The 23,143-nt window shown below is 49.8% G+C and overlaps 3 protein-coding genes across 3 annotated transcripts; 1 reads left to right on the forward strand and 2 right to left on the reverse strand.

Moving 5' to 3' along the window:
- Positions 1–479: 479 nt before the first annotated feature.
- On the reverse strand, positions 480–4,959 carry IAR55_001096 (uncharacterized protein; the record flags this gene model as incomplete). The annotated part of the gene is made up of 9 exons (XM_066944225.1): positions 480–953; positions 1,009–1,098; positions 1,154–1,270; positions 1,339–2,162; positions 2,211–2,366; positions 2,422–3,117; positions 3,172–4,162; positions 4,228–4,665; positions 4,750–4,959. The coding sequence occupies 9 exons, from the start codon at positions 4,957–4,959 to the stop codon at positions 480–482; spliced, it is 3,996 nt and encodes a 1,331-aa protein (XP_066805426.1).
- Positions 4,960–6,284: 1,325 nt separating this feature from the next.
- IAR55_001097 (FACT complex subunit SPT16) lies at positions 6,285–10,476 on the reverse strand (the record flags this gene model as incomplete). Its single annotated transcript, XM_066944226.1, has 21 exons — positions 6,285–6,361; positions 6,422–6,611; positions 6,660–6,789; positions 6,848–7,320; positions 7,368–7,483; positions 7,537–7,665; positions 7,716–7,896; positions 7,944–8,114; positions 8,167–8,499; positions 8,547–8,649; positions 8,696–8,826; positions 8,873–9,037; positions 9,087–9,275; positions 9,326–9,404; positions 9,455–9,570; positions 9,624–9,711; positions 9,766–9,865; positions 9,917–10,000; positions 10,058–10,148; positions 10,204–10,311; positions 10,408–10,476. 21 exons carry the CDS (start codon positions 10,474–10,476, stop codon positions 6,285–6,287), a joined length of 3,123 nt encoding a protein of 1,040 aa, XP_066805427.1.
- Positions 10,477–11,448: 972 nt separating this feature from the next.
- Positions 11,449–22,931, forward strand: IAR55_001098 (uncharacterized protein; the record flags this gene model as incomplete). The annotated part of the gene is made up of 38 exons (XM_066944227.1): positions 11,449–11,551; positions 11,623–11,931; positions 11,990–12,096; positions 12,149–12,253; positions 12,301–12,828; positions 12,884–13,690; positions 13,746–13,823; positions 13,879–13,916; positions 13,967–14,156; positions 14,204–14,408; positions 14,459–14,706; positions 14,754–15,327; positions 15,376–16,082; positions 16,135–16,655; positions 16,701–17,478; positions 17,524–17,640; positions 17,695–17,793; positions 17,844–18,161; positions 18,211–18,565; positions 18,614–18,773; positions 18,819–19,018; positions 19,065–19,182; positions 19,267–19,367; positions 19,423–19,455; positions 19,510–19,580; positions 19,628–19,735; positions 19,788–19,984; positions 20,038–20,443; positions 20,496–20,991; positions 21,041–21,176; positions 21,228–21,371; positions 21,426–21,750; positions 21,812–22,039; positions 22,095–22,168; positions 22,227–22,371; positions 22,437–22,485; positions 22,553–22,817; positions 22,886–22,931. The coding sequence occupies 38 exons, from the start codon at positions 11,449–11,451 to the stop codon at positions 22,929–22,931; spliced, it is 9,489 nt and encodes a 3,162-aa protein (XP_066805428.1).
- Positions 22,932–23,143: the final 212 nt, after the last annotated feature.

Raw genomic sequence — 23,143 nt, forward strand, 5'->3', positions numbered from 1 at the left:
GCAGAGGATCAGTCGTAGATGATGGGATGAGGGTGCGACCGAGTGTGAGCCAATGACGTTGCTCGTAATTGTTCACCAAACGGTATGATGATGACATCACGTGTAATCGATAGTACCTCATGGGTGGAGGTTCGAGGAGACAGATTTAGATCTCTTCCTTGCTTCGAGATGCTCCGCTTGTGACTACAGGCTCTTCGCGTGTCTTCAAATCAGCATGCACCGCGGGAGACGGCCAGAAAAGCCTGCTGGCCAATCTGAGAGAGGATGGCTTCCCCGAATCGCCTTCCCATCGCTCGCGGGTTCATTCTACCACTGCTGCAGATCGATAACAGTGCAAAGCTCGGTGATCGCCGGTGACTGAGAGACCTCAATTGAGACATGACGCTTTTCGCAAGAACAAGCTTCACTTCGTGCATCAAGCGTCCCATTAAGGCTCTGCTGTCATATCTGTACGCATGCTGTGCATCTTGTAGCTTGTTCTACTCCACCAAGACCCATCTGGGCCCTTCCTTTCTCTGTTTCATCTTCATTACCGGTAAATCCACCCCTAGATCTTTGAAATGGGGAGTAACAAACACTTCCCTCTCTTCCACTCCACCTGCCGTCCTCCTCACACCTCCAGGAAGGGATTTACCTGGCATATCCATGGGTTTCGAGAACGTACACAGACCTTTGCCTAGACTGGTCAACCAAGCAGGGTTGATCTTGGTATTTCCTTTCATCCATGTTTTGCTCGTTCGAACCACTTCAGAGAAGACCAAAAAGTCGGGCGGCGTTCGATGGAATAAGGTCGAGGAAGGATGAATGTAGACTGTTTCAGGACCAAGTCCTACAGCCCGATAGGCTACTCCACGCGTTGATTCATATGTCCCGCCTTTCTTCAAGACGAGGTCTTCTCGAACAGCAACTTGGTCGATGAAACCTGCCGTGAGGATTTGACGGATCACCTTGACCTGCAAATTCGGGTCAGCTGGGAACGCGTTGTTTCGAATGAGCAAGGCAGCTCACTTGGGTGTCGTTGGGAGGGAGCAGCTTGGCCAGAGGTACCTTGGCGATTGACGAGATCTGCGCCCGGAGTTGGTGAATCTCTTGCATCGCCTAGGAATGGTGAAATCAGCAGGACAAGCATGTGCGACAATTGTCGAGAACATACCTTGGTGCGAAGAAAGTTCTTCGCGCAGAACATTGGTGTAGGGTCATATTCGTATGCACCAACTGCTGCTAAAAGCTTGAACATATCACTTGCTCCTTGGCCAAGAGCCGTGAATTGCTATCAAAGTGCGATCATATCAGCCCTCTTCCTGTATGTTTCTCCTCACGATGATCGTAAGCACGTACCTGATGAGCTTTGAAGTATCTCCGTCTCGTCTCTTTTCGCTCTTCCTTCTCCCTGATCTCCTCACTTCTGATATGTCCCAGTTCTGGTGCTACAGCATCTTCATCCTCATCTATCTCAATAGCCTGTTCGTGCATGAAAGGGTCTCCCACTGACATCCCTGCCACTATAGCTATTACATAAGCCAGACAATCATGTTGTTGACCGATTGCTAACATCTTCGCGAATCTAGGTGAAACGGGATAGCCCGCCATGGCTTTACCTAAATCCGTGATTTGTCCACCTGACGACCCAATTTGTTGTACACCATTGATCATCCGCGTGTTCGTCGGTAAGGCTAAAGCTCCGAGGTGAGTGAGAAGGGTTTCGGCTTTTCGTAAAGCCATGCGATCAGGAGGGGTGGGGAAGGGGAAATTGATGACCGCATCGATGTTCATACTTTTCATTTGAAGAACGACGCCCTCGATAGGCATCCTTAAGATTTCCGGCTTCGAGAATTGCTCGAAATGGTCCTCATACAGTGCCGATGAATAGAGGCGATAACAATGTCCAGGACCAGTACGACCGGCACGACCAGCTCGCTGTGAGGCTGAAGCTTTGGAGATCCAAGAAATCTGGAAAGATTGAACACTGTTTGATGGGTCATAGTGCCGTTCTTTCGCTCGACCGGAGTCGACAACGTATCGAATACCAGGTATGGTAAGCGATGTTTCAGCCACATTAGTAGCGATGATGACCAGACGGTGACCTTCCGGTGGAGGTTTGAAGACCTCCATTTGCTGTTCATTCGACAAAAGCGAGTAAAGTGGCAGCACGTGCATCGGAGCTGCGAGTTGGTCAGCTAGGTACATATATTCAGTCGTCTTCAGCTCACCATCGGCGGCTTCGTCCAGCTCCAATCCAACCAGACCATCCATATCATCGTCATCGTCGGTGTCCAGAGCTTCGGGATCGCTCTCAGCAGCTCCATCATCGACATCGGCGGCAAGGTCCTTGTCTCCTCCGAGCTCGACATCTTCTACTTCTCGTTCTGTCGATCTATCAGTGTCCTTGCCTATGAAAATGTACTGTATCAGTTTGCTCACCTTCGACAGGCAAGGCAGGTCCGGACGATCCGGTGATTTTGCCTTCCGACTGTCCTGTAGCGGTCACCTGTTTCTTTCCGTACTTCTTCTCTAGCTTCCTACACAGTCCTTGAATCTCGCTTTGACCGGTCATGAAGACCAATACCCCGCCAGGCGGTAGTCTCGCATGAATTTTGGCCACCTTCTTGTACGCTTCTGTCACATAATCGCTGACCGTTTTTCGACTGAAGTGTATAGTCACCGGATGTTGTCTCGCCTGAATGTGTATGACTGGAGGGGGTTTGTTGAACAATGTTGGATTCTCTGCGAAATCTGACACGCGAAGAGTAGCGGACATTATAACGATACGTAAAGGTTTGACCTCCTTCTCGCCTTCTCGCCACATCTTCTCCCGAAGTTTGGCAACCCGACTGAGAACACCGACCAAAACGTCGGTGTTGACTCCTCTTTCATGAGCTTCGTCCACCAGAACGACACTATAACGGCTTAAGAGGAAATCCGAAGCCAGCTCGCGCAATAGCACACCGTCGGTCATGAATTTGATGGAGGTGTTGGGAGAAGTCGTTGAGGAGTATCGAATTTGATGAGCCACAACACCAGATGTAGAAAGAAGATTGAGTTCGGACCGAACTCGCTCGGCCAAAGACACTGCGGCGACTCTTCGCGGTTGGGTTACAGCTATCATACCGGGATTATCTGCAAATCTAGACGTCAGTATAGCCCTGTCCGACTTGACAAATGTGAACTGACCAGATCCTCGGAAACCAAATCCAGCCTCATAGAGCATTTGAGGAACCTGCGTGGTTTTACCACTACCGGTCTCACCGCAGATGATCACGACTGGATGCATCAGAATAGCTTCAATGATGGACTGCTCCTCCGCAAGGATAGGCAATCCCATCCTGGCTTCGGACACTGATCCTCGACGCTTGACAATAGGTCGCAGGCTAGCTTTCGCACTATCTTTGCTCTGATCAAGTAGAGATGTGCTTGGCACGTGAAGAGTTTCACCGAGAGGGCCAACGAATTCACCTGTCTTCGGGGCAGGCTGGACTGGAGCTCGAGGTATGAGAGCGGACGCGAGGGGAATGGTCTCGAGCAGATTCGATGCGGTCGGCACGGTTGCTTGACCCATCTGCTTCAATGCCCAACTTTTGAAACCCAATGCCCTCTTTCTCGGTAGCGGTTTCTCCTCCGGTTTCTCGTCATCTTGTTCCGATTCTGCTTCCCCATCCTCGTCACTTCCAGACTCGTCTTCGTCCTCGTCTTCATCTGAGTCCTCGTCCTCCTCGCTGTCGTCTTCCTCTTCACTTTCTTCACTTTCTTCACCCTCTTCGTTCTCTGATTCTTCCATATTTGACGATCCCTCGTCTTCATCCTCTTTATCCTCTTCATCTTCTTCATCCGCGTCGGCGTCTTCCGCGATCTGTTCATTAGGTCTGCGCCTGTTCGCCCATTCAAGAACCTTCTTCTTTCGGATCTCTATTCTCGGCTGCACTGCCTGTCCGTCTGCCGACTTCCTCAATGCACCAGCAACACCTGTGGAAGGTGCAGTAACTGGTGAGGCTATGCTGAGAGCTGGCGCGGTGACTGTCGCAGGTTTTGGGGGCGATGATATCACTCGAGGAGGGCGGGAGGAAGGCCCCGCTTCGGGAGTTGAGTCGTACTCTGAATCGGACGAGTCAAACTCCGAAGACGACTCTTGTGGTTGAGTTGATAGCAGGTTGGGATTCCAATGTGCCTGTAGTGCAGGTCGCCGGTTAGCAACTACACTGCGCGGCATCAGAGGGGAAGGCTTCAATTCACCTTCTTCGACATTTTTCCTTTACCTTTCCCCCTCAACGCTGTCTTCTCTTGGGTCTTCTCTTCACCTCTCCCAGGTAGTACAGTCGTCTTTATCTCTTCTTCATGCTCTTCTCCTCCTACACCTCCGTCCCTGACAACTTCTATCGTCTTCTCCTTTTCCTTCCCTTTCCGCCTTCTACCTCTATCCTCATTCGCACTTCCACTATCACTTCCCTCACCATCCTCCATCTCGCCATATCTCTTCGAGAGCTTTTCGATGCCTCTCCGAACGAGTTTGTCCTCTCTCCTCTCAATCCTCTCCTTAGCGCTACTAGGTTTGAACGGGTTTTGCCCCAACGTCGAAGAAGAGAGAAGCGAAGCTGATGTTGGTGCTGAAGGTGCGAGAGAAGCGAGAAGTTTGATGGTCTCGGCTCTTTGTTCATTTTTCAATTTCTTGGCCTGTCAAAAATCGCCCAGACGTCACTTTAGCTCTTGGGACTTTCATGATCCAATTTCGTACCTATGCCGCTGCCGGAAACTCACCATGAAAGATTCGAATCTCTTTCTCTTTTTCGATGACATTCCAGCTCCAGGATCAGCAGCGCCCACATTTGCCTCTTCCTCTGCAACTTCTTCGAATACTGGGTCTCCTGCTTCGTCCCTCTTTACTCTCTTCCGCTTCTTGTGGCTGGAACCGCCAGCTACTGAACCTCTTGCTTTGGCATTATATCGTTCTCTAACAGGTGGACCCATGATTCAGATGAGCCAATCCGGAGGGTTGACTCGTTGTGACTTCCAATGCTTTCAGCTCGCAGTCACCCGTCTCTACTCTGTATGACGTTTAGGGCGTATTTGTCCTGTCCAGTTCAGCAGAGAAGGATGCTGTTCAGTGGATTTCGATGAACACAGAATACGGGTGGACCTCAAAATCTTGAAATGCTCGGGCGGCAAAACCACGAGAACCGATAATCATAGTCACGTGATCATAATCTGCAACGAGTAAGATGACATGACTCCTGGTAGGGCCCCTTCAGTTATGAGGTCGATCTTCCAAAACAAAGACAAACGAGGCGTCTTGTGGATCTTGGTAAGATGATGGGATTCACTTACCGCTCAGACCACTCTCGAGACAACTAGGAGCCATCACCGTTTGTGCCCAACCTTCGTCCCTGCCGAAAGCAGGATCGGCCAATTCCTCAAATCACCCAGAGGCATTAGCATATCTCCAGATCCCGTTGATACTCTGCTAGTCTTTCCCTACGAGCTGAGCTCGGGGATATTTTTCGATGGGTTTGTACCGACCGAGTACGTTCAATCCGTGGTCAGCGGGGGAGTTGTCCGAAGGCCGATTACTTTGCCAATCAGGTAGGGAATAGGGAAGAGCTACGCAAAAGGGGAGGGAAAAGCGATGTGAGTATCGATGGCATCAAGCACAAGGTTAGTGGGAGTTAGACTCCTCGCGGGTAGATGACGGAGAGGAGGGGTACGATAGCTGGACGATATAGCTGGTCATGCAAAATAAGACACTTTACACACAACTCAGTCCCGATACATCCTAGTGACCACCAAGAAGGCGTTCGTGGGTCTCCTTCCATCACTAGAGCCAGCAAGCTTATCAAGCTGCACCGCATTGTCGATCGTCATTCATTCAATCCAAGTGAGGGCTTTAGGCCAGAAGTTACAAAGGATATCTCCGACAGGAAGGAACAGTATAGGTTCATCCAAGGAGAGCAGTGTGTTTCGGGACGTGACGCAATGCAAAGCACAGAGATGGTTCAAATTGCACCACCGTCCATCGTTCACATCTTTATATGTGCGCATTCGCCACTACCAGCAGCAAGAGAGCATGTTTGTCAAGTAATGATAGACGAAATGGAGACTGATGGGTGGACATCCCCGGTCCGGGAACACCGGTGACGGTAGTCCGGTCTCGAGTTTTGGTATTTAGTCACCTCCTGGCCATGACAGCACACCACCCATCAATGATGACGATGTATGATGATACGTATATCGTGGAGCAATGATATGTGACCGCTACTATACTACAACATCTTCCTGTTCGACCTGCAACATGCAACTCATCGCCTACCACCCTTCTTCTTCTTCCCATCGTCCGAGGAATCCCCTCCTTTGTCCCTTCCATGTTTATCGTCCGCTAGAGACATGTACGTCAGTTGGTCAAATGGACCTTTTACAGCAAGCCACAACTACGCACCTCTCTTAGCTTTACGCTCCAGTTCGTCCCAATCCTCGCCCTCGTCCGACAAGTCATCCTCAGAGCCAGAATTATCGGAATCTCCCTCGCTGAATGCAGATTCGCTGTCATCGTCGGAGTCACTCGCTTCATCCGACACGTCACTCGCGGTAAATTCAGACCCTTCTTCGCTCTCGGAAGACTCGCCGTCCTGAGTGAAATTAGTCGATGATATATAACTTTGTTACGCCAAACTCACAGATCCACCGCCGGTCAGGAACTCCCAACCGCCCTCGGCGTAAAATGCTTGAGGGTCATCATTCAGAGTCTTCATGATAGCCGGCCATGACAGGTTGACAGGACCTTCAGAGATTGGGACATCACACGAGCTGAAGGGAGAATACCGATCAGCGATGTGTCAGAGCGGGCGCAACAAACAGGACTCACTCTAGCCACTCTTTGACATTGTCAAGATGCACGACAGGAATCGAATTGATGTGTATCGGTGCCTTCTTGAAGTCATTGAGGACAAAGACCATATCGAAGTTTTTCAAGCCAAATTGAACACGTTCGAGGTGAACGATTTCGACTTCTGACAAGGTGATAACTGTGAAAGGAAATTCAGAGATGTGAATGAGGCAGTTGGTTGTAGGAAGTAAAAGGACGTTCGATCTAAAGGGAACACCGGAGAATCCAAGCTCTCGGAAAGGTACATCGACCTCGAGCTCGTATTGCTGGGCTTGAGCAGCGCTTTCGATCCGTCGTGCAAAGTCGTGGAATTGCTTGTCAAGCTCTGCTCGTCTTTTGCGATCCTCTTGCTCCTGCTCAATCTCGTCTTCATCCCCGTATCGTGCACGTCGCTTCTTTCCACCCGTTTCGTCAAATGACATATCGGTAACCTCGCGATAGAATTGCACATCCTGAAAATGATATCAGTGTCGTCCAGTATCCATCGCTGGGTACTGACCGAAGTCTTCTTTTTTCCCAACATGATCGGCGCCTTGAGATGGACATGGATGATAACAATGAGCTCTTTCTCGCTCGGCTGGAAGAAGAGATGCTTGATGTTACTGAAAAGTAGATCTGGACATCGCATGTCAGTGTCAATAACATCCGTCCTGCAAGAGAAAGCTGACCAATTTTTGAAGCCGGGCCATCTGGACGGAATCTAATACCATTCTGATGGATTTCGAGGTTACCGTCTGTCTTCTTTCCTTCTGGAGCTGGTCGGGGGAAGACGTTCTTGAGAACGTAAGGGTGACGGCCTGCCGCAGGGTCAGCCTGACGTCTGTCAAGAGGAGCGTCCCTCACTCACCCTTGATCTCGACTAGCTTCTCCTGCTCAATTACGTCCGCAAGTTCTTTTCTTTCCGCCTCTCGCTTAGTAGCGGCCTTCTTGAGACCAGTGATGCTGTCAAACACTTTAAGCATATGGCGTTGATCTTGGGACCGGAAAGAAATTGAACGGATGAAGTTGGCGTCTGGATCTTCAAACGGCTGAAACGCATGGTTAGGCTTGTCGTCGAGTAGCAGGGGGAACATACCATGTCCTCCTTCTTTCCTGCAATTTGCCCAGGTGACTGGAAATTAATGCGCAATACGATGTGGTCTGATTCTTCGGTTTTTGTGACGTTCTTTATGGTCGAAATGTGGTATGGGACAGCGTAGCCGTTGATTGGAAGGACAACAGATTGACGTTGCTCGTCGACATAGACCTACTCTCGTTTGATCAGCAATGTGATTGAAAATCCAGCAAGATGGACTCACTCTACGGTCCTCAACGCCCTTCGGAAGCTGCTCTTCTCTTCTGTAACTCTCGTACCGTTTCACCACCTTATCCTGTGAACCATCCTTCCCTGCTCCACCTTTCTCCCATTTTTTTAGCCCGTCCGCATTCCTTTGGGCGTGTAGACGAACTTGGTTGGCTTTGATTTTCTCTGACGTTGTTTGCTCCACTTGATCTCTATTGCCCCCACGGGTCTTACTTGGAAGCACTCGGCCACCGACTGCGCCTCGGGTCTTGACGGGAGACTTGCCATTGGGTTTGCTGCTACTGCTGGCCTTTTTGGGAGGAGCAACCGGTTCAGGCTTATCCTCCTCCTGCCAATGCGTTAGCTGTAAGAAATATAACGAAATGCACGACCCACCTCGAGCTCCATCACAATTTCACTGAGCTTGGTACAGCCTTCGGTCAACACAGCGGCACCGTTTTGGCCAACTTTGACGGTGTCCGATAAAAGGATCGAGTATCTACACATCGTAAGACGATGCCGCGCGGGATTGTGACTACACTCACGTCTTGCCCTGCTTCTTGGGATCTGGCAGGTCTTGCAATCCTAGTGTCAGGATTAGGACCGTGTTCTCTCTCATCGTGCGACCATTTTTAGCATTCAACATGAGGGCACTATCCCTGTATTCGATTCCAGTCTGAGAGAAAGGTGAGCGCCACCTTTAATCTGCCAAGTCAACTTACTGCAAACCCGATATTCTTCAAGAATGCCTGAGCCAATGTAGAGCTCTTCGACTCGATGAACTGCTGTACCGATTTATATATGTCGCTGACGATTGCTCCCGCTCTGATGAGCTTGAGAGCTTCCGCTCGCGCTTCCAATAAAGATGTGTAGTAGGATTCTTGTTTCTGCAAAACGAGTAAGCCCCAGCTTCAACAATGATTGATGCTAACGCACCTTTGTTGGACTGATGAAAAAGGTCCTCCCCATGCTGGTACAATAGTTCTTGTAACGGATGCCAAGAGATGCAAGGATGACGCCGGGCTTGAGGGGATCGTTGTTGGACATTGCTGTCACTTTAAGGTCGTACTTGCCACCAGATTGGATGACGGGGGTAAAAACCCATTCCGCTGAAGCAAAATCGACCTAGATCTATATGAGAATCATACCATGAGCTGAGAATGCAATGGGCTCACATCTCCCAAGGATGGAACCTTGTTCCACAACTTCATGTCTGCTCCCTTCTCATCATTGCCAATCTTTTCGTCGATCATCCTGTTCAAAAATCAGAAGATGCCCTCCTGAATCGCCGCTGCCGCACTCACTGAGCAAGCATGTCATGAGGAACCACAGTACCGCGGTCGATGATCGACTCCATTTTGGATTTGAAGTAGTGGACCATGGCTGTTGATGTCATTTTCGCACCAGTAATAACGTTTTTCTGCGCCGCATTGTTCAGCTTACACAGATCATGGCTAGTTTGGCTGTGCGTACCATCTCATCCCCATCTCTGACTGCTAGTATATCCGAAACAGCGACCGACACATCGACCACTTGCAGACCACCTTTTGAAGAAGCCACACTGTTGTCAACTGACATTAGCAGGAACAGCTGGTCATGATTGAGATCCACATACGCCGCGTTCCAGTCATCGACTAGCTTTCCTGTTGGCTTGTCCTTCGGCAGACCTCCGATCTTTCCGTCCCCCAACGAAAGAACTAGGTCCTTAACAGTTTCTGTGTGCCATGGTCAGCAGCTCCTTCAGCGAAAGAGTCCAACGATCATACCCTTTGCAGCAGCTTCATCTTTGGGCCGGACTTTGATATCTATCTCAATCCCGTTCGCCGATTCTAGCTGCCGAAGGAGCTTTGCTGCAGGAATTCTCAGCTCAAGCTATTCCCTGAATGATCATTGCGTGACAGGCTCACCTTTAGAGGAACTGCAAACGAAAGTCACTTTGCGAGGTAGCTTGGTGAAGAGGATAAGTGTGGAAGGAAATTCGAATCCAAGAAGATATAGCTAGACACCAGTCATATGAGCTGACTCATCACACCATTTTGGTCGAGAGTCTCACATGGACAGATGACGATTTGTCGAACGACGCTGCATCATCGCTCGGTTCTCCTAATACGAACTGTAGTGCCGTGACATCTTCCAAGTCTTTTATATCGTTGGTTGGCTTCTGCAAGTGAAGATCGAACAAAGTGGTCAGCTTGTGTTGAGGGGTTGGAGGCAGAGAGCTTGTCTCTTTGTGCCCAAGCTGAATCATTGTACTCACTTCCCAAGCTGAGAAGATCTTCTCTGCCCGCTTGACGAAGAGTGCTGAGTCGAGGACGATCTCAGACATTGTGACAACGGTGGGAACAGAAACGGCCAAAGGTCAATGGGAACTTCGTCTTCTCTGCTTGCAACACGTATGACCTTTCCCACTGGTAGTAGAGATGACAAGGAGGAAGAGGAAGGAGATATGAAGACGGGATGGAAGAAAGTTGTTGTACGGTCGAGAGTGTAATGATACTGTACAGGTTGAGTGATTTAGCCAGAAACCTCATGTAGTGAGCGGCAAACGCGTGGGTTGGGACGCGCCTGCAGGAGGAATCATATCGCCGTTACTACTAAACGGAATATGTGGGTTGTGGCATGACTTTACTTGCCTCCACTACATCCGTCCATACAACTCTCTCTTGTATTTCGGTGTGGATGGGATATTAATACAGGTTGTCGAGGTGGTGGAGGACCTTGCCTCGGTGCTACGAATTTCCCAAGACAGATGATAGATAACCTCTAAGAGACTACTGAGGATTGCTCACCTGGTGAGACACGCCAGATGCGTACTGGGTCTCTTGCCTCGACCAACACTGGAGAGCACCAAAATACCTCTCGCTATCATTCAACAAGGTTTCAAGTTCTTCCCCCCCTTCTTGTCCCCACCACCATCTTTCACGGATACCAGTCTTGCCGACAAACTCATGCTCGTGAATACAGCCCGTCCATGCAATGAAGGACCTTTGAAAGGATGGTCAATCAGAGAAATAAGAATTACGTAATAATGCTCCGTGGTGTTCCTGACCTATGACGCCTGAAATGATGGTATGTGTGGACAACCTTTCGCTGGACTCACATGCTTCACAGTCTCGCTTCTTGTTCAACACTGGCTTGCCCAATCAATTGACACACAACCACGAATCACTACGAGCAGAGAGACAGTACCTGCTACTACTGGCAAGCGCCGATACACGTCGAACAGAGCCAAAGATCCTTGTCGACTACCTCCCGGTCATAGCTGAGATCTGCTCCTACCTCGTCCTGCCAGCCGGCAATGCAGGCGTTAAAGGGTGTTGCGCTTCGGTTGTTGGATGTGTACGTTTCGCCATATGTGGAGAATTTGAACCCTCAAGATCTATCCCTTTCAGTCTTCAGTGGTGAGTCATCATGCAATCGCACTATTCCTTGTTCCCGTGGGGAGTACTGATGGTCTCATATGGTGGTTCAGGGGACCTGCAATTCCATGGCCTGCGTCTTAAGAAATCTCTGCTAGAACGATTTGGTATACCAGTGGAAATTGTAGCAGGAGATATCGGCACACTTTCGATCAGTGTGCCATGGACATCGCTGAAGACTCAGCCTGTGAAGATCACGATAGATGATGTCTTTGTTTTGGCGAGAGCGAGACCGCAAGGGAAGGTGGACCCAGAGGAGGACGAAAGAATGGAGCAAGCTACAAAGCAAGAGAAGCTGAAGAGTGCGGAAGCGGTGGATAATGCTGCTAGTCAGGTCGGTCCGCACGGTGACAATGATGAGAGTAAGCCTAGCTGCTACCTTTTCCCTCAAGAATAATATGGTGTTGACGCCTACCACAGCTAAACAATCGTACATCGGCGCCATAATATCGAAGGTGGTAGACAACGTCCAAATCCATGTGAAGAACATCCATGTAAGATATGAGGATGGTTCTAGCACGCCCGATGTGAGTACAACTGCCTCAAATTTGACCTTTGCGGAACTTACAAATCGTTTAGCACCCATTCGCCGCTGGTGTGACATTAAACGAGTTCAAAGCTGTTTCTACCGACGAGAATTGGGTAGAAGCCTTCATTCAGGATAGTCTGCACGGTGTACATAAGGTGTGTATGCTCCTGATCCATCGCTGGTCTCACTGACATCAGTCCAGCTTGTGAAACTCGGCGCTTTGGCGGTGTATTTCGACACGGATACAGGAAGCCTGGACAAAGGCGCGAACGACAGGCAAGGCACGATCGAAGCACTGAAAGAAATGCTCACAGGATCACCGAGACATCAATATATCCTAAAACCGGTCACTGGCGAAGCTAGAGCCATTATCAACAAAACGATGTCGAACGACACCCCAAAGATTGACGCTCAGGTCATCTTCGACGAAATTGGTGTGGTCGTCGATCGAGATCAGTATCGTGATGCGCTGTCGGTGGTAGACGTCTTCCATTTCTACAAGAGAACCCATCAATACTACAAATTCAGGCCGCCAGAGTCGGAGTTCAAAGTCAATCCCGCGAAAGCTCGACTGAAGTTTGCAGCCAACGCGATTCAAGCGGAAGTCCACGAGAAAAACAGAAAGTGGACTTGGGCCTACCTGGAAGAGAGAAGAGATATGAGGAAGAAATATGTCGATCTTTATGTGAAGAAATTGGCTCTCACAGATGGCAAAGTACCGCCGGCAGAGGTTAGTAACTCTGTCCGCTTCGAGTGTAGTGAGAAGACTAGCTGATATCGCGTAGGAGGGTACTGCTTTGGTAAAGATAGAGAACAAAGCGTCTTACGAAGACATACGATTCTTCCGTTCAGTAGCTCGAGCAAAGGCGAAGAAAGACGCAGCAACTAGGCGAAAGATGGAAGCCGAACGGTTGCGGGATCAGCCTCATAAGCAGTCGTGGGGCCAGTGGCTTTGGGGTTCCGCAGCCAATCCTGCCGACGCACAAGGAGGAATGTCAGAGGAGGAAAAGAAAGAGATTGACGATATCATCGACTACGATGCGACAGCTGCAGCCACCTCGACTGTTGGCTCCACTCCAAGAGATTTCATCAAAGCCAGAATATCTGCCAAACTGAACAAAGGTTCCTTTTCTCTGCGGACCGACCCACATGGAGCAAACAAAGACATTATCGCTCTCGTCTTCGATTCTTTCTCGGCGGACGCCATCCAGCTTACTGATTCGGTCAAAGGCAAGATGGCTTTGGGAGGTTTCAGAGTGTACGATGGAACAACGCCAGATTCGCTGTACCCGCAAATTGTCCGAGTCAAGGACGTCGACTCGGATAACAAGGGGAAGCGTCGTCAGGAGTCACTTGCGGACGAAGGCGGAGTGGAGGGAGCCATCGCGCAACTTGATCATGGAGGTTCAGATGATGGAGACCCCTTCTTTGTGATGGAAGTGGAACAGAATCCTCTTGATGGAAGAGCAGACAACGCAGTGACGATCAGAATGCGACATCTAGAGATCATATATCATCGCGGCTACGTGGAGGCGGTGGTGGAGTTTCTGAAGCCGCCACAAAGTCAAATCGAATCGATTGGAGCACTCCTGGTGAGTACACTCAATCTGCGAACAGCGATATGCCACTGACACAGAATCCTGAAAGGACGCTGCGGGACAGACGCTGGATGGACTGAGAAAAGAAACTCGGGCAGGTCTGGAGTATGCACTGGAGCAACACAAGGTATGTTCATAGGTGACGAGCGTTGCTGACCTGTTAAAAGACTGTGGACATACAGCTGGATATGAACGCACCTATCATAATCATTCCGATGGAGTAAATTGTTTCTTATTCGCATGTTAGCTTCCGCTCATTTCCTTTCACAGCATAAAGGTCAAGCAGTGCCAAACTCTGGTGCTAGATGCTGGTCACATCGCCGTCGGTAGCAAGCTCGCCGACAAGGACAAATTGCAAGAGGTTCAAAGCAAGCGAGGTAGACAGTATAGTGACGAGGACTACAAGCAACTGGAAGATCTGATGTATGATCGTTTCGATTTGCGGTTGGAGTCTACACAAGTAAGTACCCTTTTTCTTGACGTAGGGGTGTAGCTCATACCGCGTAGCTTCTTATGGGTCCGGATGTTGAAGCCTGCATGCAAGCGCTTGAGGATTCGAGTCAAACCAGCTCTAACGAGCTGCACATCGTAGAGCGGATCGGCATGACTTTCGCAGTCCAGAACGCGATAGTCAACGCTCCAAATCTGACTCGCTTCAAGATCGCCGGTGACCTGCCAGAATTGCACGTTAACTTTTCCGATGTCAAATACAGTAGGTGGCTCTTTCATTTTTGGTATTTGAGCTTACATTGGCGTCCGCAGAGACTCTGATGAGATTTATCGATGTTGCGATCCCTAAATTCGGCGACGATGATGCCGAAGAGGCACAAGCACCTCCACTGGTGACCACCGACTCCCGTGCGCACTTCCGGAAAGCTCAAGTCGAAGAATACAATTTTGATGATAACCGATCAATCATATCCACAAGAACGGCCGACGATCGGGATGACAGCAGCTCCGTCGGAGGGAAGGGCGAGCACTTCTATGAAGCTCGTGACGGTCAAACTGAGGTATGTCAACTTCAGGGGGAGATATCCGCCTGCTAATGAGATCGCAGAGTCAGAAGAGTGCTCTGCGGCAAATCACCTTCGAATTTTCCTTCTCTGTCGGCAAGCTCCAAGCCTCGCTGTTCAAATCCACTTCGGCGGACACAGAAAAACCACTGGCAGACGCCGTTCTCGAAGGCTTCGGTTTCACCTTCGCTCTGCGGAAATACGACATGTCCGTTGACCTTTTTCTGCGATCGGTTACCTTAGCTATGATTGAACAGGGCAGTGCGCGGAAGCCACTTTTGTCATCGGCGAGCGAAGGTAGTGACTCACCTTCAGATTTGAAACTGGTTCAAGTACGATTCAACAAGGTGCAGAAAGACTCACCTGAGTTCATGACACGACACGAAGGCGTGGACATGAGCATCGACACCGAACTTTCGACGTTCAAGATTACAATTGCTCCTGAGCCCATTTTAACCTTGTACGACTTCATCATGACAACTTTCGTCCCTCGAGAACAGGAGGAAGTAGCCTCGGCAGCGCGGGATGCGAACGGGACCAGTCCCGAGACGCAAGAACCTGCAGAGGAGGGATCAACGGATAAACTTCGCATTCGCGTGAAGCTGACGAGCGCTCAAGGTGAGCGGTTCCTATTTATATATTTGTGGGTCAACTGATCGTCCATAGTGACCCTCGAAAACAATGAGAATCGCTTCGCGCTCCTTGCCCTGCCCTCTGCTGATGTCGCTGTCCTATTGCGCGCTGGTACCATTCGAGTGGCCGCGAGACTCGGCAGTCTTACTCTCGAAGATCTATCAGAGGGAGCGGTAGCCGATCCGGCTTTCAAAAAACTCTTATCTATAGAAGGAGACGAACTCGCCGATTTCAGCTACGAGACCTTCAATCCCTCTGACGAAGAAACTTTCCCCGGATACAACTCATCAGTCAACCTTCGCGCAGGGTCGCTCAAGTTCACCTTCATGGAGAAGCCGGTGCACGACATTTACGCGTTTGCTCTCAAGTTCGCCCGCATGAAGGCAATCTACGACGCGGCTCAGCAGGCGGCCGTTCAGAGGGCTTCTGAAGTCACGCGGATGCACTTCGACGTCGTTGTCAATACCCCCATCATTGTGCTACCGCGAGATGGACTCACGTCGCCCGATATGCTGATTCTGCGTCTTGGAGAAATTGTCGCGAAGAACGAATATCTTAATGACCCAAACGATACAGCTACTATTGATGCGAGCTTGAGAGGCATCAACGTGGCATCAGAGATCTTGGTGGGCGATGAGAAGTCGACTTTGCAGATGGTTGATGATGTCGCTATTACGGCCGCAATCAAACAAGCAGGCGGTTCAAGCCACCGGTCGGACCCTCATCATGCGGACATGGAGGTATGCACGACTGTATTGAGGCACTAATGTTCTAAGCTGATGACGTCTGCAGATCACCACCGAGATGTCCGATGTGAAGCTGTCTCTGACACAGCGACAGTACATTCTTCTGATGGGCATCGTTGAAGCTTTGCCTCGTGCTCTTAGTGATTTGGGTGATGCCGACTTGTTATCAGAGTCGATGCCCGACACTCCCGCTACGATTTCGAGTCCCGAGACCCCACAGGCAGAAAGTCCGGGAGGGCCAGGTGTCAATCTCGAACCAGAATTAGTTGTGGTCAAGGCCGACAATGAGGATGTTCCAAAATTGTGGACCGCTCTAGACTTCGTCTTCTCAGTTGGACAGGTCGCCTTGGAACTATACACAACAGACGCGATCGTGGAAGATGACTTGAAAAAGAATAGCATTGCCCGGTTCGCACTCGTCAAGACTCATTTAGGTCTCAAGACATTGTCCGATGGCGCAATGGAAGCCGAGTTTTCCCTCAAGACCCTGTCCTTCTCCAATACACGAGCGGGGAACAGTATATTCCGGGACATCATACCCTCTGCCAACCATGATGGAAATCAGATGTGAGTTGGTATGTATTATGAACATCTTATTGACACCCGTTCTAGTATGCTGCAGTATACAAAGGCCGGAGGGGCAGATCAATCGGCACTTGCCATTGCGACCATTGACAGTCCTCGATTCATCTTAGCTGTCGATCCATTGGCAGCTCTTCTGGAATTCGCCATCAGCCCATTCAAGAAGCCTGCACAGCCTGAGGCATCAGCATCCGATACACAAATAGAAGAAATCGAAGAAGGCCCAAAACAGAGTGGTGCTCTTGCTTTCCGTGTCGAGATTATCGATGCCACAGTCATTGTAATCGCGGATGACACCAATACCAAGACTCAAGCTATACAGCTGTCCATCAAAGAAGTATTAGTATCTCAGCAGAGTATACTTGCGTTGAAGATTGAGCGTGTTGGTATGTCCTTTGGCAGGATGGACAGACCCAACGATAGGGTCAAATTCTTGGACGACCTCAATGTCGCCCTGTCCCTGGATACTCGACGACGCGGATCCCAACAGATGACAAGCTTCGAAGTGGAAATTCCAGACCCGATCATTTTCCGAGCATCGTATACCGATATGATGTTGATTGTGGACATTGTCAACAAAGCGACCGCAGTTGCTACGAAAGCCCTGGCTCCGGCCGAAGGCAGTCATGATAACGCAATAGAGGATCGCCGCCACAGCATCACCGGGGATGGTGTCACCGAATCAACCTCAACTGCGCTTGTGCCTGCCAAACAGTCGACCAGACGAGGGTCTGTGGGCCGACGATCCTCAGTCAGTCAAAGACGGAGCTCAATGGACAAAGCTCAGGTGCTTGTGTCTAAGGAACAGGTACGCAATGAATTGTGATGATCACTGACGCTAAAACTATCTCAGCTCAAAGCCAGGATAAACGGTTTCCAGCTCGTTCTCGTTGGTGATTTGCAGGAAATGCCTATGGTTCATCTCTCCACCAACGAGTTCATGGTCATGATCAATGACTGGTCTGGAGATGTGAGAATGCGCTGAACCTTGATCCGCCTCCTGTTGCTGATTAACGATTTGTAGCTGAAAATGGCGACGTCCATCACAACCTCGATCCGGTACTTCAACCTCACCAATTCATACTTCGAACCTCTTATGGATCCTTGGACGTTTGACCTGCGGGTTAGTCTACCAAGTTCTGCACCCTGTGGGCTAGCTGACCAACCTATCAGGTGAATCGAATTGCGGCTGGGCCAGGACATAATCCGCTCCATGTCCGCTTGTCCGCTAGCGAGCGACTCGAGCTTAATCTCAGCTCCGCATTCATCGAGCTGGCCATCACCTCGGTCACAATGTGGACCAAGGAAGGGGATAGGGCTAAAGAGGGTCGAGGTACAGACGCTCCTTTTAGAGTCAGGAATCGGACCGGTCTCACGATCTTGCTGTGGCCCGAGGCTGCGGATCTCAATAAGGCGGTGACAGGAGTCAAAAGACTCGACGATGGCGCAGATGTGCCCTGGCGATTCGAGGATCGAAAGCATACTCGAGATGTGAGTTTGTCGTCGAGTGATACAAACTACTTTTACTTATACCGCCCAGAACGTGTCCGCCGTACGACACAATGCCCTCGGTATTCAACTTCAAGATACACCTTGGGAATCTCTTCGAGGCATTTCCGTCGACCGGGAAGGAGACCATATCCTCACGCTTCGCCCACGACTCGACAAGGTATCACACCAACTCACTTGCGAGATCAAGCTCGAGAACAACATTAAAGTCATTACCTTCAGATCGAGCCTAAATGTCGAGAACCAAACAAGCTTGCCGGTGGAGATGATCGTAGTCGACGCTCACGGCAAGGCAGCGTCAGGCGCTATGAAAATTGCTCCTGGCGAATCTTGTCCCTTGCCTTTAGAAGCTGCCTTTGAAAAGCGTTTCCGTCTCCGACCTTTGAGTACGTGTTCGTGGTTTTATAACGTGTACCTAGCTAACGGTTCTGTAGAGGGCTTCGGCTTTGACTACAGCTGGTCCATGCCGTTGCACTGGAAGCAACTAATCACTCGACCAATCAGACCCATAAGTTGCAAGCATCAGACACCAAAGGAGCCTGCTTTCTATTTCCAAGCTCAGGCCAACTTTAACGCTAAGGATCCAGCTGCTAAGTGAGTGTCCACCACAAATGACAGACACTGTCTGACATCTCGCAGGATCTATCCACGAATGAGCTTGACACTTCGAGCGCCGGTGGAATTAGAGAATTTGCTTCCATGCGATATAAAATTCCGCATACATGACAAGAACACTGGTTTGAGTTCCAGCAACTTTTTGGTGAAGGGTGGTTCTAGTCCAATCCATACCGTTGAGCTGTCCCACCTGTTGCTGTTGAGTGTCGCTCCTGAGGATACGAGTGAGTTTTGCAATAATTCAGCCAAGCGCAGCTGACCTTGCTGTAGACCTGAAGCAAAGTGATTATGCCATCATCAACACAGATGATCCAGAATTACCAATCGAGGATCACTTTCAGCTCGCAGACGAACATGGGTTGAAGCTTGATCTCAAGCTGCACTACTTGTGAGCATCAGTCGATTCTTGCTGAGCTGACTAGACTAGCACGTATCCCGAGTCGGGTGGCGCCTTCAAGGTTCAGGTCTTCAGCCCCTTCATTTTCATGAACAAAACCGGTCTACCTTTCGATCTCACGGCTAAGACCTGGACTGGCGGTCAAAAGCCCATTGCTGGTCGTGACCTGTTTGCCAGTGAGTGCAAGATCCTTCTGCGTATTCCACGGGATAGTGCTGAGGCATTTCCCAGATGATTACCATCGCGAAACGCCAACTCCTTTCAGTAAGTACCTTGTTGTACTCAACCAGCTGCCACCTTGGCTGATTCATACCTTAGTGTTCGGTTTCCCCAACGAGGATCGTCGAAACCGACTCCATCTCAGTGTCGATGACTCCAAGTGGTCGCAAGTGAGTACATCGTGCATGACAAAGTCGCTTGCTGACACAATGCAAAGCCGTTGTCGTTCGAGCCGGTCTCGGCAGACATGCAGATCGTGATGTCTAGCGCTTCTGGAGAAAGTGACAATTACGTCGGCTTGAGCTACACCGAAGGCCTCGGAAAGGTAAGCCGGAGCCAGGAATTGGGAGCCTGCTCCATGCTGACACCCGCTTCAGTACAAGTTGACAAAGGTCATCACTATCGCTCCAAGATTTTTGATCAAGAACACTTTCTCCTATCCTCTCAAGATCAGACAACATAGCACTCAAAATGTTCTCGATGTGGCGCCGGGACAGCGGGTTCCTATACATGAATTGCAACACCATGCTCCCCCTCAACTGAGTATCGCTTTCGACGAGCCGAACCTCAAATGGTGAGTTTTGATTACCGCTGGTAGCCCAACGCTAGAAATTAACGGTCCATTAGGTCTGCACCGTTCAACATGGCAGATATAGGTCGGACCAACCTTACCCTGCAACGACAAAGCAGTCGAGGTATCAAAGCCTATCTGATCCGAATTGAGACCCATATCGAGGGCTCGAGCATCTTCATCTTCGTCTCGAGAGATACCGACACATGGCCTCTGAGATTGCGCAATGACACCGGGTTATCTCTGAAATTTCAACAAACAGACGATGATGTCACTAGTCAACAAAGACCATTGCGATCGTTACCTGCTAGGGCTACAGAGGACTATGCCTGGGACTGGCCCACCGCTGAAAATAAGCGTATCCGACTATACGTCGACCCCGGACAAGGAGCTGAACCTGTACCACTACCAAATACGGTAGATATGATGGCAATTGGTATTCAAACGCCAATGAAAATCCCCGTGAGTTTCATTTCACCATACCTGTTAAGGTTTGCTGAGTGATGCTTTGTAGCGTGCTCAACAAGGTCAACGATCGGTGACTGTTTCGATCGACATACGAGCCGATGAAGGATCTCAGCTTCTCAGCATATCGCTGTACAATGAGGAGACGAGCGTCTACAAGCCAACGAGACAAAGCGTGGGAGGTATACGTCGAACTGACAGCTCGACATCTTTGTCTTCATCGTCCATGGCGTTCGAAACCATTTCAGTGAGCGAGAAGCCGACATTCTCGTTCGTAATCGAATTCGAGGGTATTGGTATCTCAGTCATTACCAGGCGACCGGATGAGTTGCTGTACCTGTCCTTGCGGGGTCTTAAGCTAGGTTACTCGGACTACCCTCAGTACTACGATGCGTTTGTGGACCTCAAATGGATCCAAATTGATAATCAGCTGTTTGGAGGACTGTTCCCGATCATCTTGTACCCTACAGTCGTACCGAAAGACGGGAAGGAGCTTGAATCGCATCCCACCCTCCAGGCGTCGGTCGCAGTTCTCAAAGATCAATGTGAGTAAATTCGCATTGGTAGAATGGCAGGTATTGATATTTCACACAGCGCATGGAGTCATCTTTGTCAAGTACGCGACGATCTTGTTGCAAGCTATGACGGTGGAGCTGGACGAGGATTTTCTGTTCGCTTTGCTAGACTTTGTCAAATTCAAGGGTGCTGCATGGAGGGAGGATACCCTGGAGTGAGTCGAACGGTTCTCAGGAAGTTTCCTTGGCTGATACATCAGGTGTAGTATTCTTATCGAACATCCGAAGGAGGTTCCCGAACCCGATATCGCCTCTACGAAGGCAGACGTCTTCTTTGAAGCGTTGCAATTGCAACCGGTATCACTTGAGGTGTCATTCATGCGAACAGATCGAGTCAACGTGGACGAAAAGTGAGTCAATGACCTTAAAACAATGCCAAAATTGGTATTGACGGTCCTTGGTAGGGTATCGACCCGTAACCCATTCTACTACGCCCTGAACGCGCTCACCATGACTCTCGGCAACGTGAACGGCTCACCGCTAAATTTCCGAGCCCTCTTCCTTGAGAACGTCCGACTCAGTATACCCTCATTACAAGAACGGGTGATGTTGCATTACCAGGAGCAGTTCATCTCGCAGATCTATCGGGTCCTAGGATCGGCGGATTTCTTGGGTAATCCGGTCGGGTTGTTCAACAATATCAGCTCCGGATTCTCCGATATCTTCTACGAGCCTTATCAAGGTATCGTAATGCACGGCAATAAGGATATCGGTCTGGGTATTGCAAGGGTGAGTTGCGCGACTTCACCCGTTGCGCGATTATCTCAACTAACGATGATGACGAATCTAGGGCGCAACTAGTTTCGCCAAGAAGACCGTCTTCGGTATATCGGATAGTGTTACCAAAGTCACGGGAAGTATCGGCAAGGGTCTATCGGCAGCTACGCTTGATGCAGAGTTCCAGAACAAGAGAAGAATGACCAGAAGACGTAACAAGCCCAAACATGCTCTTTATGGTGTCGCAGCGGGTGCTAGTGCTTTTGCAGACAGTGTGACGAGTGCTTTCGAAGGTGTCGCGGTGAGTTTTTCAAGTGGAGGTTCTGTGAGATAAACTGACCTGGTCGGGATAACAGTCAAAGCCTATGGAAGGCGCTGAGAAGGGTGGTGCGGCAGGTTTCGCGAAGGGCGTAGGCAAGGGTTTCGTAGGGTATGTGTTGCGTGCTTCGATAGTATAGAAGGATCAGCTGATGAAGACGCATCTGCAGACTGTTCACGAAACCTGTTGTCGGGGTAATGGATTTTGTCTCGGCCTCAACAGAAGGGATCAGGAATACGACAACTGTCTTCGACCAACAAGACCTGGACAGAGTGCGATTGCCAAGATTCATCGCGGTCGATGGGGTGTTGAGAGTGAGTCATCAAACAGCTTCGTCGGCAGATGTCGGACAAGAGGCTAATTGGATCTGTGTGCGCAGCCCTTCTCGGCCAGGGAGGCGCTGGGTCAATCTTGGTTGAAAGATCTCGGTATGTTCCTCTGCTTGTATCATCTTGGGACTTATTCAAGAACTTGTGCTGATATCATGTTGCATAGACGCCGGAGCGTTCTTCCAAGATTCATATGTCGCTCACATCGATCTTCCCGGGGACGATGCCGTTTCTATCCTGTCGAACAACCGGATTGTCCAAGTACAACTCCGACGTCTGAAGGTGATCTGGCAAGTTCCGTTTGAGGAGCTGCAGTCGCTCTCGTTGGAAGCGAATGGTATCAATTTGGTCAATCGAGATGGGAGGGGTGGTCCATTCTTGCCTGTTCCGGAGCAGACGGCGAGGGAATGGTATTTCAAGCAAATAGGAAGGTGAGTTTGGGAGGGGAAATTGACTGGAACGAAGAGAAAGAAAGGAAAGCTGATCTCGTTTTCGATAGGGTCGTCGTGGCTTATAATAAGGCGCATAGTCAGAGAGATGACTAGATGAATGGTGGAGTAATATATGTTTCGGTGGTCACGGTAGTCGTAAGATGGGATTGTGATGAGCGTCGAAAGAAGAAGACGGCGAGAGACGGAAGCAGAGAAAAAAAGGATACAGTGACTTATATATGCGGTTCCGTTTATACCTCCTTGCCTTGACTTTGCCTTGATGATGGCAGGAGATGTCCTGCTTCACCGTAGAATAGTAATTGAGG

The sequence above is a fragment of the Kwoniella newhampshirensis genome, chromosome 2 (assembly GCF_039105145.1).
Source record: "Kwoniella newhampshirensis strain CBS 13917 chromosome 2, whole genome shotgun sequence".
NCBI lineage: Eukaryota > Fungi > Basidiomycota > Tremellomycetes > Tremellales > Cryptococcaceae > Kwoniella > Kwoniella newhampshirensis.